This window comes from Venturia canescens, chromosome 7 (assembly GCF_019457755.1).
Source record: "Venturia canescens isolate UGA chromosome 7, ASM1945775v1, whole genome shotgun sequence".
NCBI classification, from domain to species: Eukaryota; Metazoa; Arthropoda; class Insecta; order Hymenoptera; family Ichneumonidae; genus Venturia; species Venturia canescens.
This window is the reverse complement of record NC_057427.1, coordinates 6,815,108-6,829,826: the sequence shown is the minus strand read 5'-3', so window position 1 is coordinate 6,829,826 and position 14,719 is coordinate 6,815,108. Positions and strand designations below refer to the sequence as shown.

Below are 14,719 nucleotides of genomic sequence, written 5' to 3'. Positions count from 1 at the left end.
GCTTCAATCGCTGTCGGTAAAAACGGCGACGAATCCCGAAGTTACAAAAAATTCCGTTGTGGCGTTTCTCTGATGAAGAATAAGAAAATTAATAAAAACTCTGTGCTGCTGCTGCTTTGAGAGGATGACATTTGAAACTTGTGTAGAAAGAAACATGTCGTATCTTGCAAAAACGGACGCTTATTCAACGGCACCTTTTTGGCAAAATGGGCCAGCACCTGGCGCAATATATAATTTTCCAGGCCCAAATGCGGGTCTTTCTGGTGGTTTCCAAAGATCTCAGTAAGTAACCTGGTTTATTTCTTCATTAATCCGCGCTGGCAAAATCTCGTGAGTTCGTAAAAAAATGCACATCACGGTATATTCTCCAGTATGAACAAACCTGAACAGAAATAAATTGATACTTCAAATCGATAGTAATTATTTTCTTGATCTTTGAGAGTGGTTAAAACAAGCAAGTGTTACTTCAAACCTGTGTTCGGAAAGCGAACAAACATAACCAAGAAATTCATGTCTGAGCACCGTTCTTACTTTCCTATGAACTTGTATATTGGAGTTAATAATTCATTTCCTTTCAGATCCCCCATGACTACAGGAACTTCCGTAGTCGGAGTTCAATTTAAAGACGGAGTCGTCATAGCTGCTGATATTCTCGCGTCTTACGGCTCTTTGGCAAGATACAGAAACTGCGAACGTATAATGAAAGTCAATGACAACATTATACTAGGCGCAGGTGGAGACTATGCTGACTATCAATACATTAAGAACATCATTGAACAAAAAACGTTTGTACAATTATTTATTATTATTTCCACTAATTTTCCTAAATTAATCTGAAGGAATATCAAAGAATGTGAGTAATTGTTTGAAGGATTTCATTAATATTTTTAGCTGCAGAAACAGTCACTTCATTTAGACATTCCCGAAACAGTAGAATTAAAAATCTAAGAAAAATAAAACTGAACCATTGTAACTTCCACAATTTTCATACAATTCATATTTTTATGTGTAGTCTAGAAGAGCAGTGTTTGGACGATGGTTTCAAGCTCAAGCCAAAATCTTTGTACTGCTGGTTGACACGAGTATTATACAATCAACGTTCCAAATTTGATCCGCTGTGGAACAACTTCATAATAGCTGGTTTAGAAAATGGAGAACCTTTCATGGGAACGGTAGACAAGCTCGGCACAGCTTATACAGATCCTGTAATAGCTACCGGCTACGGTGGCTACATGGCTACACCCCTATTGCGCAAAGCTTATGAAAACAATAAAGAAATGACCCAAGAAGAAGCTCTGGGTGTACTTTATAAAGCGATGCAGGTTCTTTACTACAGAGATGCCAGATCTTTCCCAAAGGTACAAGCAAGAAAATATATGAATACGTTGGATTTATAATTACCTGATGGGTGATTGAATAATTCTTTTCTTTCTGCAGTACCACGTGGGAATAATAACGAAGGAACGCGGCGTAGAAATCAAGGGACCAATTTCTCTCGACAGTAATTGGGAAATTGCTGTGCTCCAGAAATAAATAATTCTCTTTTATTGTTTCGCATTAAATAAGTAAACCATTACATGTCTAAGTGGTTGAACGATCGCGCATTTCGTCAACGATGAATTTTCAATAAAACGTTTTCTTCAAAAGTATAGTGCTATTTTAAAAGTTTCAAATATCTCTAAAAATCAACAAGTAAGGATGTCGCAACCTTCCTCGGTGATGAGGATCGTGTGCTCAACTTGTGCAGTTCTAGCGCTATCGAGAGTAACGGCAGTCCATCCATCCTCCAGTAAAATGCAATCTTCGCTGCCCTGAGTCAGCACAGGTTCGATCGTGAAAGTCATACCGGGCTGCATGATTCCTTCCTGATAATGTGCTAAATATCCAATCAATATGATTCGTGAATCACGTAAATTCAAAATTGGAAGATATTTTCCGCATTCATTGTATGACACGTACCAAAATGAAAAATATCCGGTGGTCCGTGAAAATAACTTCCTATTCCATGCCCAGCAAATACCGGAATGACTGTCAAACTGTGTTTATTTGCAGTTTCTTCTATAACTTTACCTATATTGCAAAATTTTTCACCCGGTTTGCAAATACTGATTGCTTTATTCAAACACAATTCTGTTACAGATATAAGATGATCTGCTTCACTGTCAATTTTACCTACTTTAAACATTTCTGAACAATCTCCATGGTAACCATTTTGATATACCTAGAAAAAACCAAAATTGACAACATTTGTAGTAGAAACTTGAATGAGCATACTTCATACGAATAAGTATTTGCTGCTTTCCATTTTTATCTAGCAAAAAATCAATTTGAAAAATGAAGAAATAGAAATTTTATGTCTAGATCATTCCTAGAAAAATGTTAATTTACAGTAATATCAATGTTGAGTATATCTCCGTCCACCAGTGGTCGACTGTCCGGAATTCCATGACAAGCAACGTTATTAATGCTTGTACAGATGGATTTTGGGAATCCCTTATAGTTAAGTGGACTGGGATAAGCTCCATTATTTATTATAATGTCATGTACTCGTTTATCCAGATGGTCTGTTGTGACTCCGGGCTATGCTCCAAAATTCGTTTGTTTTTTTTATTAAACATATTGAAGCAGTTGAACATGATTGTGAATGTTGAAACTTTAAAATTCTTACCTCAATCATTGGCCGAATTTGTCGCAATATCCGCTTTGCTAACATGCAACTGTGACGCATACATTCTATCTGATTGGGATTTTTAATCTCAATTTCATTAGGTGGATCAGAAGGTTTGCCGCTGTCGCTGTATGGAGGCTTTGGAATGTAAGAGGGCACTTTGATTCTCTCCGAAACATCCCAGGGCTTTACAATTTCGTATTTCCCAAAAGAATTATTTATAGTTTTTCTCTTTGGATCCTTTCAACCATGGTGGATATGATTTAGTATATATAGAAACACAAAATTTGTTTATTACTACGAATTCTACGTATATCCTGCTCTCCAATTTTTAAAACATTGCGTCTGTCCGCATTGACACGTAATTTTGTAAAAAAAAATAAGAAACGTTTCCATACGTACTTTAACAGAGTTGAAGATTTTTTTGAAGAAACTTCTCGTTATCGTATTTTGGAGTAACATTACTTAATTCAAAATTCTGTTTATCCAAACAATTGCAACTATATTCATAAGATTGAGGTTACGTTCAGGTTTTGAACACCATAACCTCGAAACGGCAATTGTGCGATTGGTTGACGCCGGGTGAAATCGTAAAATTAATACAGGCAAAAGTGATAATGTTTTTACAGCTGCTACTCTTTTTTGGTACAGCAAAATAGAAGATTATCCTTGTTTTATAGTCGTTTTTCTTTAAGATTGAATATTGAATCGTAGACTTCGAAACGATTTTTACTGTAATTAATCAATTGATTGTGTATATTATTACAGTCGTAAAAATCTTCATACAATAAGTATAGCAACTAAAATAACGTGAACAATATAAAAATAAATGTTATTTTTCGTGTCCAAAAATTTAACAGCGATTGGGCAGAGAGTCATGAGCAGTTTGAGCGGCAATTACTCGGTGGCATACGTCACGGTACCGGATCAAGAGATTGGAAAAAAAATAGCTCAGTGAGAGAATTAAGAAATAACCTATTTACCTGTTTTGTTTAATATTTTACATAGATTCTGATCAAATTTTGCAGTGGTTTGGTGAATAAAAAATTGGCAGCGTGTGTCAACATAATTCCCCAAATCACCTCTGTGTAAGTAAAATCTCGACCTCAATTTTTTTGCCAAAATAATAAATTTATGGATTAAAAAAAATTTGCCAACAAACTCATGTAAAAATTATACAAATAACTCACCACATTTATAAACAAATCGACATTATTTTGTGATAATACTATTTCAGGTATGAATGGAAAGACGAGATTCACGAAGATAATGAATTGTTGCTGGTAAGAAAATGAATATCGCTTGACTTATTGAATTGATATATTTGAGAGAACAATAATAAAAGGTTCAATTAACTAAAAATAAAAAATATATGATCAAATTAAAACTATTAATACAATCGACATTATGAAGTATCGCTAGCAATAGAATTGAAAAATAAATAGAAATTATAAATTAGTTTAAAATAGAAAAGTAAAAGGGTTAACAGATATTAACGAATGTTTACAGATGATTAAAACACGAACTGAGGTCGTAGACGCTTTGACTCAATATGTTAAGTGAGTAGAGGAAAATAAAAAGGAAACAATATCTAGAGAATGAATTTTTTCGAAATTACTCTCAACAATTTATTTTTTGCAGGGAAAATCATCCGTACGAAGTGTGCGAAGTAATATCCCTACCCGTGAGTATTGAACCTATGCTGTTATGTTATTTCTTGATCGTTTTACAATTGACATTTGAACATTGAATATCTAGATTGCAAACGGAAACGAGGAGTATTTGAAATGGATTGGAGGAAACGTTCCATCGTCTCTCGTGAAGAAGGAAAAACCCTCAGAAAAATAAAGCTAATTTATAATTGTATTTTGGATACCTGTTCGATTACTGGTAAATGAAATATTCATAACACTTAAATTATCGTAATAATGAGAAATTATTATAAAGGCACTCCAGGTAAATGAATTTAGTTTTTCTTTTTTATATCAATTTGTTGTATCGTGCGAGGGTGAAAAAATGCTATCGTCCACCATCATACCCAGGTAATAAGAGTTTCAATGCCGATGAAAGTGATTCGTTCACCACCATTGGATGATTTTTTTTCATTTCGTAACGACACATCGGACAGCAATATACTCCAGCACGAAAACTCCTCTTCATACACGTTAAACAAATGTTGTGAGCACAAGGTGTTGTAATAGGATTGTGAACAACCTCTTGACAGCATACACACGTATATCTGCAATAACATAATCTTCACTGCAACTTGAATCGAAATAATTCGCTTGTAACCCTTTTGAACTTTCATTTTGTTTTTCGTGATTTTAGTGGAAGAGGGACACGTTTAATGGTTAGAATTGGATGTGTATGTTGAATAGTATGAAAAAATATATTACCTTTCTGTAACGATTTGTAAAAAAGCAATTTTGCCATCAGCCAAAACGTTGCAACACTCTTCCCAAAGTTTCGAATTGACAGCATCTCGTTTTATAAATTCTTCGATCGATTCGTCAAGTTTATAAGATTCCATTTTGGTTTTCTTCATTTCTGGTTCATTCTTTTCATCGACTTTGTCTGAATGTGTTCTTTTGGTAGATTTGCCTCTTTTTTCAATGGTCTTAGATTTTTTTTTGGTAGATTTAGATTTTTTACTCTCTTGTTCATGAGTAGATTTTTCTGAATCAATAGATTCATTTTTTGTCTGCGATTCGGTGCCATTGTTTATTGGTTTATACCGGATCAATTTCAGGCCCAGAGATTCCATTCGTTTTTTGCCCTCTTCGGTCCAAGGTGCGGGTGTTGGATCGTCGCGCCTTAGAAGATAACGCCACACGCTGAAGCCGCTCTTTCCTTTCTGTGGATAGTACTTGACAACCTTGTAAATACCGTCGTAACGATTACCCTCTTCTGGAGCATATTCGCTGTGCTTACGAAGCTTGCAACTGCGTACCACACGGACCGGTTTACCCTGGCGCCAATTACTCGCGGTTGCTCCTTTGACGGTGTTCAATTTAGCGTTACAATTAAGTGCCAACGCTTTGTTCATACGAGTAAGGGTTTGATCGCAGCTTTGTACAGCTGTTCTTTTATTTCCGGATAAATCGCGACCACCGGAGCCCGTGTACATAAATTCGTCACCATAATCAACGTCGTCCTCATAGCCACCGGAAAGGACGAGTGAATAAGCGCAATCTCCTTCTCTACCGTGAATACCAGCGACGTGTGGTCTATGTACACCGGACTCGGAAACTTGCAATCTGTATTCCCAGCTCATACCGACCTCGATACCGGGAATCGGTCCAACATGATTTTGAGGCACGATTGTACACTGCGCCATTCTGCCTAGACATGCCATTCCGACTCCCCAGTCTTTTTGTCCCTTTTTCAACTCTGTCCTATCCATTCTTTTTTTCGTGGGCTTTAATTTCTCGCCGGCTTTTACTATCTCGTTCTCATCGTTTTTGCAGTCAGGGCAATACCAGTTTTCATCATCGGGTATAGAGTCCAACGGCGGCACCAAACAACGTAGATGATACGCTTTGTTGCACTCATCGCAAAGTAAAAGATTGTGCGGCTCTTGTTTACCGGAACATACACAACAACCACAATCCTTGCATGGCTCCTCCGGATCGTCGTTACACGTTTTACAAATCAAAGCCACTCTCCTCTTTTTGTCACTCAGCACTACGTTTTCGTCGCGATTTTCCAATGGTACCTTCTCCTCGATCCTATACACCTCCCCACGGGGATTCACTTTGCAATTCTCCACGGTTGTGTGATCCCTTAAACAAAGTAATTACAATGATTTTTTTTCTCATATTTTGAGTTGTACCCTAGAAACACTGGTTTAAAAAACGACCTCCAAGTAAACCATTCATTATCAAAATAATTTTTTGAATAATAGAACAATTTTCATACATGAGAATCTGTTAAAAAAATTCTATCTAAATATTCAAAACTGTTTCTAGTTTGTTTTCAACACTAGTATTTCATGAAATTTCATTGAGGGAGTATGAAGAAAGATTTTCCGATTCAAGATATTAAAAAAAAAGCTTTCATATTAAACTGCAATGAGCTGTCCGAGTGTGACTATAGTTGCAATGTTTTTGCCGGTTACATGTTACAAACGAATGAATAAATATGAATTACCCTCCAACATGAAGAGTCCCGGTGAGTTCTTCAGCAGTCCTAGTCTTTTTGATTTTGGATATTGTAAAATCAAACCAAAAACCATCTTCGTTGGGTGTCTCCGTATTATAATTGATCATGACTCTCATACCATTGTCCAATTCATCATAGGACAATAATTTCCAAGCTCTTGGGCGAATCATGTTTTCATCCACATCGAATGGTTCTTTGTCCTCCATAAATTTCCATTGTACTCTGTATAAGAGCTCGGAAGATGATTCCTTTTTGAGAATTTTGAAAACAGTCGCTTCAAACCAAGCTCCGAAAGAACGATCTAGACAGTCGACTTCGTCGTTGATTTGGCACCAAGTACTCTGAGCCTCGATCAAACCATCGTCTAGTTTTTTTACATTTGGGCTATCCTCTTCATTAGAGGTTTTTTTTTCTTTTGAATCACTCGATGTACTAGCCAAATTGGGCTCATCCTTTGTTTTTATGACCAATTGTAATACGTCGCTAGGTCCAACTCCATAATGAAATATCGTGTAGCCATTTTCAAGTTGTTTGCCTCGGTAAAACAAACGTTGAAGCTCTGGCTCGACCGAAAATTCATCCGCGACTTTTATCTATGATGAAAGAGTAGCTGCGTATATACTCACAATTGGGAAATTGGAATTTTCTACATCGTGAAACTTTCTTACCTTGAAATCTTCGATGTTGATGAGTTTTGAAATGTCGAACGTTCGCTCGGTTTTTCCATCGATTGTTCGTACTTTGACGTACATTTTATCTATCAGATGTATTTAAACGTTTCCAGCGTTTGTCACCTTTTTTAGCAATCTGATGACGTTTATTATCTGAACGATTTTATTTGAGAATGGGGATATTTTGACACCGAAATTCATGAACGAACAGAGAACAATGTAGAGAAAAGTTGGACGAAAAATGTGTTTGCCATAGTGTAACGTAAGCAGGTGTGATAGAATGTATGATGCGATTGGAAAATTAAATACTTTTCGAAGAATTCTTATACGTACTGACGGACAAGCACACAACACACGCGCCACTTGTTGGTCGGTTTCAACTGTGCAGAAGCGGAGGACAAAGAGTAATTTTGGCGGGATTTTTCTCGTCTCCGGCTATTGGCTCGTCAACGGTATAAGAAAGAACACGATTGGTTAAGGCTGGTGCTAAAAAAGCATAATTTTTTAGGTTAATGTGATGTAAAAATTCAACTATTCCGTAGTGTTGCCGGGGGTTGCTGCATTGAAATATCATTGATTCTTGCTTTTCAAATGATTTTTCTTTATATTAATATTGACGACGGCTAGACGAACATGTTTTGTTAAAAAGTTTCAGTTTAAATAATGACTTTTATACGTTTGAAATTGAGCGAATTTCTGTTCAATCGAAGGATTTTATAATTCCCGCTAATCGCGATGAGGACTGGATGCTTCCGGCATCTTCGTTATACTTTCAATCTATAAGATTTCACAAAGAGTGTAAAAAAAAAACGAAAATGAAAATTGTACGAATCGTTGGTGTCTCAATTCAAGAAAAAATCATAATTTGATTCGGTGAGTGTTTCTGCTTCGATTGCTTCGACGCTGTATATCCCGATCCCGGAGAAGTCACTATAATACCTAGATAAGGAAGCGTACTTTTAAAGTGCTGTACCACGGACGGTACTGGCTACCGGCTGCGACGAAAGTATAAATGTACGCCGTATTCCTACGATGGCGGTACGTGTTACATTTCCTACAGTACATCGTACCATTACGGTACCAATAACGAGTGGCGATCGCCATTTTTTATTAATACGCTTTTCTACTGAAGAGACCGTACCGTACTACGGTCATTTACGGTCATTTGGTGACGTTTCACTTCAGGAATGAAGCTTTCGGTTGTTTGGAACTCGCGTACGTGCTCGTGTATCATCGATAAAATTCGGTATTCGCGCTCGTAAAAGGGGAAATGGAGAAGGAGAGGTGGCTCGTGGACGCGGTTGGCGTTGCAATTCACCGCAGTTCTCCGCACGAATAAACAAATAATAAAAAACAACAATTTTAATCATAATGTCAATAGTTATTGGTCAAAACGTCTAGAAACGACGTACCAGTGTGAGCCACCTTCATTATAACGTGCGCGGAAACCGCGAGTACAATGGGTCGTGTGTGTCTTTTGTAGATCTACATGTACACGTGAATATCTACATCTATATCTATATATCATTCGTGTGTGCGTTACTGCCAGTCGACGCGATGCACGACGGGATATTGGGTTGCGCTTTGGCCCGATACAAGATGGCTGGCACTTGTTAGTAGTGTATTTTTGTACGTTTCAATGTTCATTTGATAGATACAAAAGAAAACAACAACAAACACAAACGATATCAAGACTAATAGTTCGCGGTGTCTTGAGATTGTCATCGAAAGGTCAAAGAAACCAAATCGTATTACCGCGAGTGACTGACAAATCTTTCGCGTTTCGTCGCGATCTTAATTTTTTGTCTTTCTTTTCTTTTCTTTTTTTTATTTGTAATAATGTATCGTCGCGCGTCATTGCAATGTGCCGTAAAAGTATACGGGTTTGAGGGTAATCGTGTGATTCCGCCGTATTTCGTAGCTCTGAGATCGTTGTGAAAATACCATTATATATTATCGTGATGCGAATTCGCACTGCCAAACGGTTTACCTGGCTTTTGGGTGACAGTGTTATAATCCTATTATCTTTGTGAAGTGAGATTTTGTTTTCTTCCATTCGAATCAACTGTTTTCATCATCTGTGAATGTAATTTCCTGATCGTTTGGATTTTGGACGGTGTTAAATGAGAGGTAAGCCCGTTTTATCGTTGTCATGTTTACCGCAAATTTTTGACAAGTCCGAACATTTTCAAAAACGTGTCCGGACTTTTTCGGAGGCGCCATCTTTTATTTTTTGGACAATCTATGTGTCCGTCTGTGTGCGTTTTAGGAGCAATCGCGTGTAATTGATATCATACGACCTCGGAATATCAATTAACGCTGACAATAACGGAACTCTCCGAGAGAGACTCTTCCGTACATTTGTGTCCGTCCATGTGTCCTCTTCTTTCCTTATACTTATTTCTCTCTGTGCATGTGTGTATGCGTGTGCATGTATAGTCTGACTTCGTATCTCGATACGAGTCCACGCTCAATGCCCAAGGTGAAGACTTCTCTTTGAATTGATCTCTCGCGTGGACCTCTCGACTCGATTTTAATCATATTTTTATCTCCAACAAATTTGACGGTTATCCCTCATATTTTTATTTCTCACATTAATTCTGACGAAGCCATAAAAAAATAGTCGCCTAATTTCCTATTATCGCTCTAGCTCGGTTCTACGAATAAAAATACTCTAATTAAAAACTCTGAAGTGTCATCGTAGTTTTCAATTGTCTATTCTAAAACTCGCCCCGCATGCCGTATTTCATTCGTTCGAAAATCTCTCGTTAATCTTCAATCTTCAAAATTTTATCATTATTTCCGTAATTGAATGAGAATTATGAGAATGTAGGACATCACGGATCGAAGATTTTTTTGTTTTGTCCGAACGAATGCTGCCGAAACGTTGAAAACAATTGTTTGTGTATTGCGATAATAACAAGTGCGCGCCCCGCACGTGACATTAACGAAAACAGAAACGAAGCGCGGAACAGCGTCGAGGAAGTTGTGACTTACCAGTGATTCTCTACTTCGTAGATAAATTTCGGCATATTGTTTTTCTTTTATTTATTTCGTTGTCAAGTACGCGCCAAATACAACGTGAAATATACAAACGTGAAATTTGAATACTTAACGAAGTATAATGACGAATTCTTCAACTTTAGAGAATCACGGTGAAAAAATACACCACCGTTCCCTTTACTCGATCGTTCCATCTGCATACATGTATATTTATTTTTAAGCATATACACGCGTTCGCACGTATATATGTCGCGAGTATACTGGGGAAAGAACAAGAAAGAGGGTTTGTTACGCCTTTGTACATTCCCAACAGTGACTGCGCGTGTATATGCTACTACTGACGTTTTTTTTCTTGCGTTCAAACAGACGCGTGCTCCAGAGACCGTGCGTTATGTATGGGGCATTCAAGGTGAAAACAAAAGTTCATTCTCGGTCCGAGAAATTTTTGTTTTCCAATCAAATCGTACATTAACCATTTTTTTTCCTTCAAAATATGGCAACGAGCGATTATAATGAGGAAAAAAATATTGAGCCACGTACGCGCAGTGATCGCAGAGTCGAGAGTAATTGTTTGTCATTTGTGGCTTAAAATGAAGGTAAAACGTTGAAATTTATGTAGTGTCTCGTATCTAGTTCTCGTGTTTTTGCATTCCGGTTCGAGCGATTCGAAATAAATTCGTCTCGAATAAAAACACCGTGCATGGAAGGTTCTGTACACAGATGAGAGCTGTATATATCCCTCGACTAAACGCAGGCCTCTCGATGCAATGTCGTTGGAAAATCTGTTCGTTTTCGTTTTTCCTCTCACTTCCGGCAATGTGCCCCCGTCGTTTTTCCATTGCGTGGCGTTTCGGGCATTTTTAAACATGCGCGCACGCCTCCTGGAGATTTAAAAAAGTACATTATTTCACGGGCTTCGATGTGCTGGGAATGAAAAACAAGAGAAAATAGAGTGACGTAAATTTGCGAAGAAAGAAAAAACATGAAGATATAATGTGACGTTTGGATATGAATTTCTTGCGAATTCTTTCGGCTTGGGGAGCGAAAAAATATTTTTCTTTAAAACAGAATCATGTGAAAATGTTCATCAATGAAATAATTACGTTTTATTTTAATCGCCAAGTAAATCGTCGTTCAATTTGTAATTTTAAATGAAAAAATGAATTGAAAAGTGGCGTAGAAGCTCCTTGATTATTTCCCTCCGGCCCGGCCACGCAATTTTGTTGAACAATGATATTCTCTGTTTAAAGTTTCTCGGTTGGGGCGCGATAGTGTCGAATTATTTGCATTATTGTGGCGGGAGATTGGCCTGAGGTCCCTATATTGTAGCACAGTGTATTCCCGCAAAAGGAAACACCTGTCTCTTGCGATAAGCGACGAATTCATTCGATTCGCCGTGGCCCCGAAGCGTCTGTTGAAAAAAAAGTCGAGCTCGAGATGTGACACAAATTTATAATTAAAGTAAAAATTCTGTTGAAATTTGCATACTTGGTATGCAACGATGTTTTACCCCCTTTTTCAACGTCCTGCAGCGGTGTCGCACACTTTTCTGTAAACGCGGACTCAAATATTCATCGATTTCGTTTTGTGGGCCCTCTTCGTGATGCCTTAACAATAAACCCGATTTCATCGATTCTTCCATTTTGAATATTCAGAGAAAAATCCCTGAAGCCGTATTCTACAAAAATGTTTGAACGTATCTTTCGAAATCAACTTCGAATGCTGCGCGGCTCTGAAATTTGCTCCGAAAAAATTTGTATTACAATGACGAATTGTCAACTCTCAATTCTAATGAAAAAAGCTGCAAATGCGAAAGAGCGAAAATCTTTAGAGTTTTAATTTTCAAAAGAGCGACTCTATCGATAGTCAATTGAGAAAAAAGAAAAAATAATAATAGTGAGAAGAAAATTTGGGTAACGAGCATGATTTTGTCAATAGAAGAATCACCGAGGTGGCGTTAGAGGGCAGAGGTGAGACGCGGCAAGGTGTGGCCGATATCGGTGGGATGAATGGAACTACGGCGTTACGCCGCAGTGCCGGGGGTGGCGGGGCAGGAAGCCAAGAACCACCACCCGTCGCGACCCTCGTTGTCTACAAAGACGATGCTGGATACGGAATGAAAGTTTCCGGCGACAATCCCGTATACGTACAATCGGTCAAAGAGGGTGAGTTTTTGCATATTTTATAATTATAATAAAAATCAAAGCCATGTGAAAGAAGAAGCCCGGACAGTTATTGAGTTTTTGTGTGCTTCAGTATTTGTGTCACAGTTTTAACGAGATTCGAGACCGAAAATTCGTTGAGAACGATAATTTATATCTTATTCGTTCGATTAAAAATTCGAAAAATCTCAAATGTCACGAGATTTTTATTTTTTTCTGTTCATTTTTCAAGGTGGAGCAGCTGCGAGAGCCGGATTGCACGCCGGGGACAAAATAATCAAGGTGAGACACGCAAAATGAGACACGCACGTGGAACATTGCCGAAAAAAACGTGAACATTTTTTTCTCAATGTTTTATCCATTTTTATCATTTTTATTGGCAATTGTCGTCGAATCGTTTGCTGAAAAGTCCCGCACTCTTTTCAACGCTGGCTCAACGCGACGTTTTTTTGAATTTTCAGGTTAACGGAGTTAACGTTATGCAGTCAACGCACACCGACGTCGTTGAGCTGATAAAGTGTGAGTAGAGCCGACTTCTCTGCGAATCCCGAACAATCGTAACGCTGAGGAGACTAATCCGAAAAGTTTTCTCGATCGACCGGTTCACTTCGTTCCAATTTTCTGACTGATCGGCTAACAAAGCTCCAGGAGGCAGCGATTATTATGGCGTTAAAAAGTTACCCTAAATACTCTCAAATTTGATTTTTCGGGTAAAAAATACGTCTTGCAACGAGCGGGCAAGAATAAATTGATTGCAACCATCGAGGCGATAATGCTCACGAGCTAATGTGAATTCCGCGAAATTGCACTCGTGACTTGATATTTTCTGAGAATTAATTATTTGCGTTGAATAAACGACGAACGTTCGAGTGCATAGAGGCAATGAAATTAAATGATTCAATTAAGATTGCGATTCGGGAATTAGTACGCGAACATATTTTAGTTGAGGAATGGGTGTCTAGGTCGTGTTTACGAGCTATTTTCCGTTTTACACGAACGAGACACACAATGGGAAAGCAGCATCGAATGATGTAAGCACGTGCGTTTATAGCGGTGACCGTGTCTGACAGTCATCGCGAACCTGCTCTCTACGTGATCAATGTTTTGCAGGTACACATATGTGCATTAAAAGTTGCTCCAAGCGCGCCTACGAATATCCTCTTGGAAAATACCTCGCTGTGAAATGAAAACATTTTGAAATATTAGTTCGAATTTAGCAGAAATTTGAACGATGATTTTTAAAAAAATCATGAGAATTTTTAAATGCAGATTTGCACAATCGCCTTGGAAACGAGAATTGGAAATGCAGTTTAGCGCGTTATGACGCATCACGATGAATAAATTCACTACTTTCTCTCAAATTCGCTCCTTCTCTATTCTTTCGGACTAAAATGTCACGGACAGCCAAAAGCCTCGTGAGCAAATGTCACGAAATGGGATATTCCTGTATTTCTTATTACGACGAATGCAATTGATTCTAATGTAACATATTTCAAAGTCTCTATCGAAACTTCATTAACAAACTTTCGTTACAACGTTAACTTGTGTTTATAAATTGCTACTAGACGGAATCGACTCTGTACTTGCACGAGGAAAATAAGAAACTTCTCTTCGGTTTTTACGACACGTCATCGGGTTCGCGATGGAATAAAAACAGCAAGATGATAAGACGCCCGTTAATACGTCTCGCCTGTATTGACCGTTTAGTCGATAATTATTTACAAATTACCTCCTCAAGACGCGACTAATTTTTCGTTAACGGATGATACAACTCTTTATCGATCGATTGCCGATTGGCTCGGATTCATCTGGGAATCACACTTCGTTGCTCCGGGATATCCCAGCTCCGTGACAAAGCTTAAATAATTTTATCTGTGCCTCGGTATATCCCGATAAATGTGAATTTTTCCTTCAATATTTTTTCCTATCAAACAATTGCAATGTATCAGTTTGTAAGACGGTCACCGTCGTTTTAATTCCACTCTGAAAAGTTTCGAAATTCTGGTACCAAAAATGTTTTGCTCAATAAACAAGCGAAACATCTTCAAACAATT

General features: G+C 37.9%; 5 protein-coding genes across 10 annotated transcripts in view; 3 read left to right on the top strand and 2 right to left on the bottom strand.

The window, feature by feature from the left end:
* The first annotated feature begins 89 nt into the window (after positions 1-89).
* Positions 90-1,649, top strand: Prosbeta7 (proteasome subunit beta type-4). The gene is made up of 4 exons (XM_043423003.1): positions 90-282; positions 579-785; positions 1,013-1,358; positions 1,438-1,649. The coding sequence occupies exons 1-4, from the start codon at positions 125-127 to the stop codon at positions 1,531-1,533; spliced, it is 807 nt and encodes a 268-aa protein (XP_043278938.1). The 5' UTR covers positions 90-124; the 3' UTR covers positions 1,534-1,649.
* Positions 1,523-3,211, bottom strand: LOC122412970 (methionine aminopeptidase 1D, chloroplastic/mitochondrial). The gene is made up of 5 exons (XM_043423000.1): positions 3,071-3,211; positions 2,669-2,908; positions 2,389-2,580; positions 1,960-2,221; positions 1,523-1,876 (listed from the first exon to the last, which is right to left on the bottom strand). Exons 1-5 carry the CDS (start codon positions 3,128-3,130, stop codon positions 1,686-1,688), a joined length of 945 nt encoding a protein of 314 aa, XP_043278935.1. The 5' UTR covers positions 3,131-3,211; the 3' UTR covers positions 1,523-1,685.
* On the top strand, positions 3,177-4,585 carry LOC122412977 (protein CutA homolog). Of its 3 annotated transcripts, none has more exons than XM_043423015.1 (7): positions 3,177-3,313; positions 3,529-3,622; positions 3,697-3,756; positions 3,906-3,951; positions 4,178-4,227; positions 4,310-4,352; positions 4,427-4,585. In XM_043423015.1, exons 1-7 carry the CDS (start codon positions 3,286-3,288, stop codon positions 4,514-4,516), a joined length of 411 nt encoding a protein of 136 aa, XP_043278950.1. In that variant the 5' UTR covers positions 3,177-3,285; the 3' UTR covers positions 4,517-4,585. The 3 variants fall into 3 exon arrangements, with proteins under 3 accessions (XP_043278950.1, XP_043278951.1, XP_043278948.1); XM_043423016.1 differs by having other exon boundaries at positions 3,262-3,402; XM_043423013.1 differs by lacking the exon at positions 3,177-3,313 and having other exon boundaries at positions 3,417-3,622.
* LOC122412961 (E3 ubiquitin-protein ligase UHRF1-like) lies at positions 4,259-7,892 on the bottom strand. The gene is made up of 4 exons (XM_043422985.1): positions 7,498-7,892; positions 6,818-7,422; positions 5,065-6,450; positions 4,259-4,907 (listed from the first exon to the last, which is right to left on the bottom strand). The coding sequence occupies exons 1-4, from the start codon at positions 7,579-7,581 to the stop codon at positions 4,688-4,690; spliced, it is 2,295 nt and encodes a 764-aa protein (XP_043278920.1). The 5' UTR covers positions 7,582-7,892; the 3' UTR covers positions 4,259-4,687.
* A 721-nt stretch (positions 7,893-8,613) lies between these two features.
* RhoGEF2 (Rho guanine nucleotide exchange factor 2) overlaps positions 8,614-14,719 on the top strand; it is a 29,559-nt gene continuing 23,453 nt past the window's right edge. For 3 of the 4 annotated variants that reach the window (XM_043422970.1, XM_043422968.1, XM_043422967.1), the window contains exons 1-4: positions 10,884-10,912; positions 12,442-12,668; positions 12,898-12,947; positions 13,127-13,184. In XM_043422970.1, coding sequence (XP_043278905.1) covers positions 10,899-10,912; positions 12,442-12,668; positions 12,898-12,947; positions 13,127-13,184 — 349 coding nt within the window. In that variant the 5' untranslated portion in view covers positions 10,884-10,898. Of the gene's footprint in view, positions 9,631-10,883; positions 10,913-12,441; positions 12,669-12,897; positions 12,948-13,126; positions 13,185-14,719 lie in introns of those variants that run through there. The other variant, XM_043422969.1, reaches the window with a different exon arrangement.

What these genes read in the sequence shown, in the direction of transcription:
- Prosbeta7 (XM_043423003.1), top strand. Translation starts at nt 125, where the DNA reads ATGACATTTGAAACTTGTGTAGAAAGAAACATGTCGTATCTTGCAAAA. An exon ending in GGTGGTTTCCAAAGATCTCA is followed by an intron (nt 283 to 578) that starts GTAAGTAACCTG and finishes ATTTCCTTTCAG; the next exon opens with ATCCCCCATGACTACAGGAA. An exon ending in ATGCCAGATCTTTCCCAAAG is followed by an intron (nt 1,359 to 1,437) that starts GTACAAGCAAGA and finishes TTCTTTCTGCAG; the next exon opens with TACCACGTGGGAATAATAAC.
- LOC122412970 (XM_043423000.1), bottom strand. Translation starts at nt 3,130, where the DNA reads ATGTTACTCCAAAATACGATAACGAGAAGTTTCTTCAAAAAAATCTTC. An exon ending in AAATCTTCAACTCTGTTAAA is followed by an intron (nt 2,909 to 3,070) that starts GTACGTATGGAA and finishes CATGGTTGAAAG; the next exon opens with GATCCAAAGAGAAAAACTAT. An exon ending in TACTCAACATTGATATTACT is followed by an intron (nt 2,222 to 2,388) that starts GTAAATTAACAT and finishes GGTTTTTTCTAG; the next exon opens with GTATATCAAAATGGTTACCA.
- LOC122412977 (XM_043423013.1), top strand. Translation starts at nt 3,498, where the DNA reads ATGTTATTTTTCGTGTCCAAAAATTTAACAGCGATTGGGCAGAGAGTC. An exon ending in GCTTTGACTCAATATGTTAA is followed by an intron (nt 4,228 to 4,309) that starts GTGAGTAGAGGA and finishes TATTTTTTGCAG; the next exon opens with GGAAAATCATCCGTACGAAG. An exon ending in GCGAAGTAATATCCCTACCC is followed by an intron (nt 4,353 to 4,426) that starts GTGAGTATTGAA and finishes TTGAATATCTAG; the next exon opens with ATTGCAAACGGAAACGAGGA.
- LOC122412961 (XM_043422985.1), bottom strand. Translation starts at nt 7,581, where the DNA reads ATGTACGTCAAAGTACGAACAATCGATGGAAAAACCGAGCGAACGTTC. An exon ending in TCAACATCGAAGATTTCAAG is followed by an intron (nt 7,423 to 7,497) that starts GTAAGAAAGTTT and finishes CTTTCATCATAG; the next exon opens with ATAAAAGTCGCGGATGAATT. An exon ending in GGGACTCTTCATGTTGGAGG is followed by an intron (nt 6,451 to 6,817) that starts GTAATTCATATT and finishes ACTTTGTTTAAG; the next exon opens with GGATCACACAACCGTGGAGA.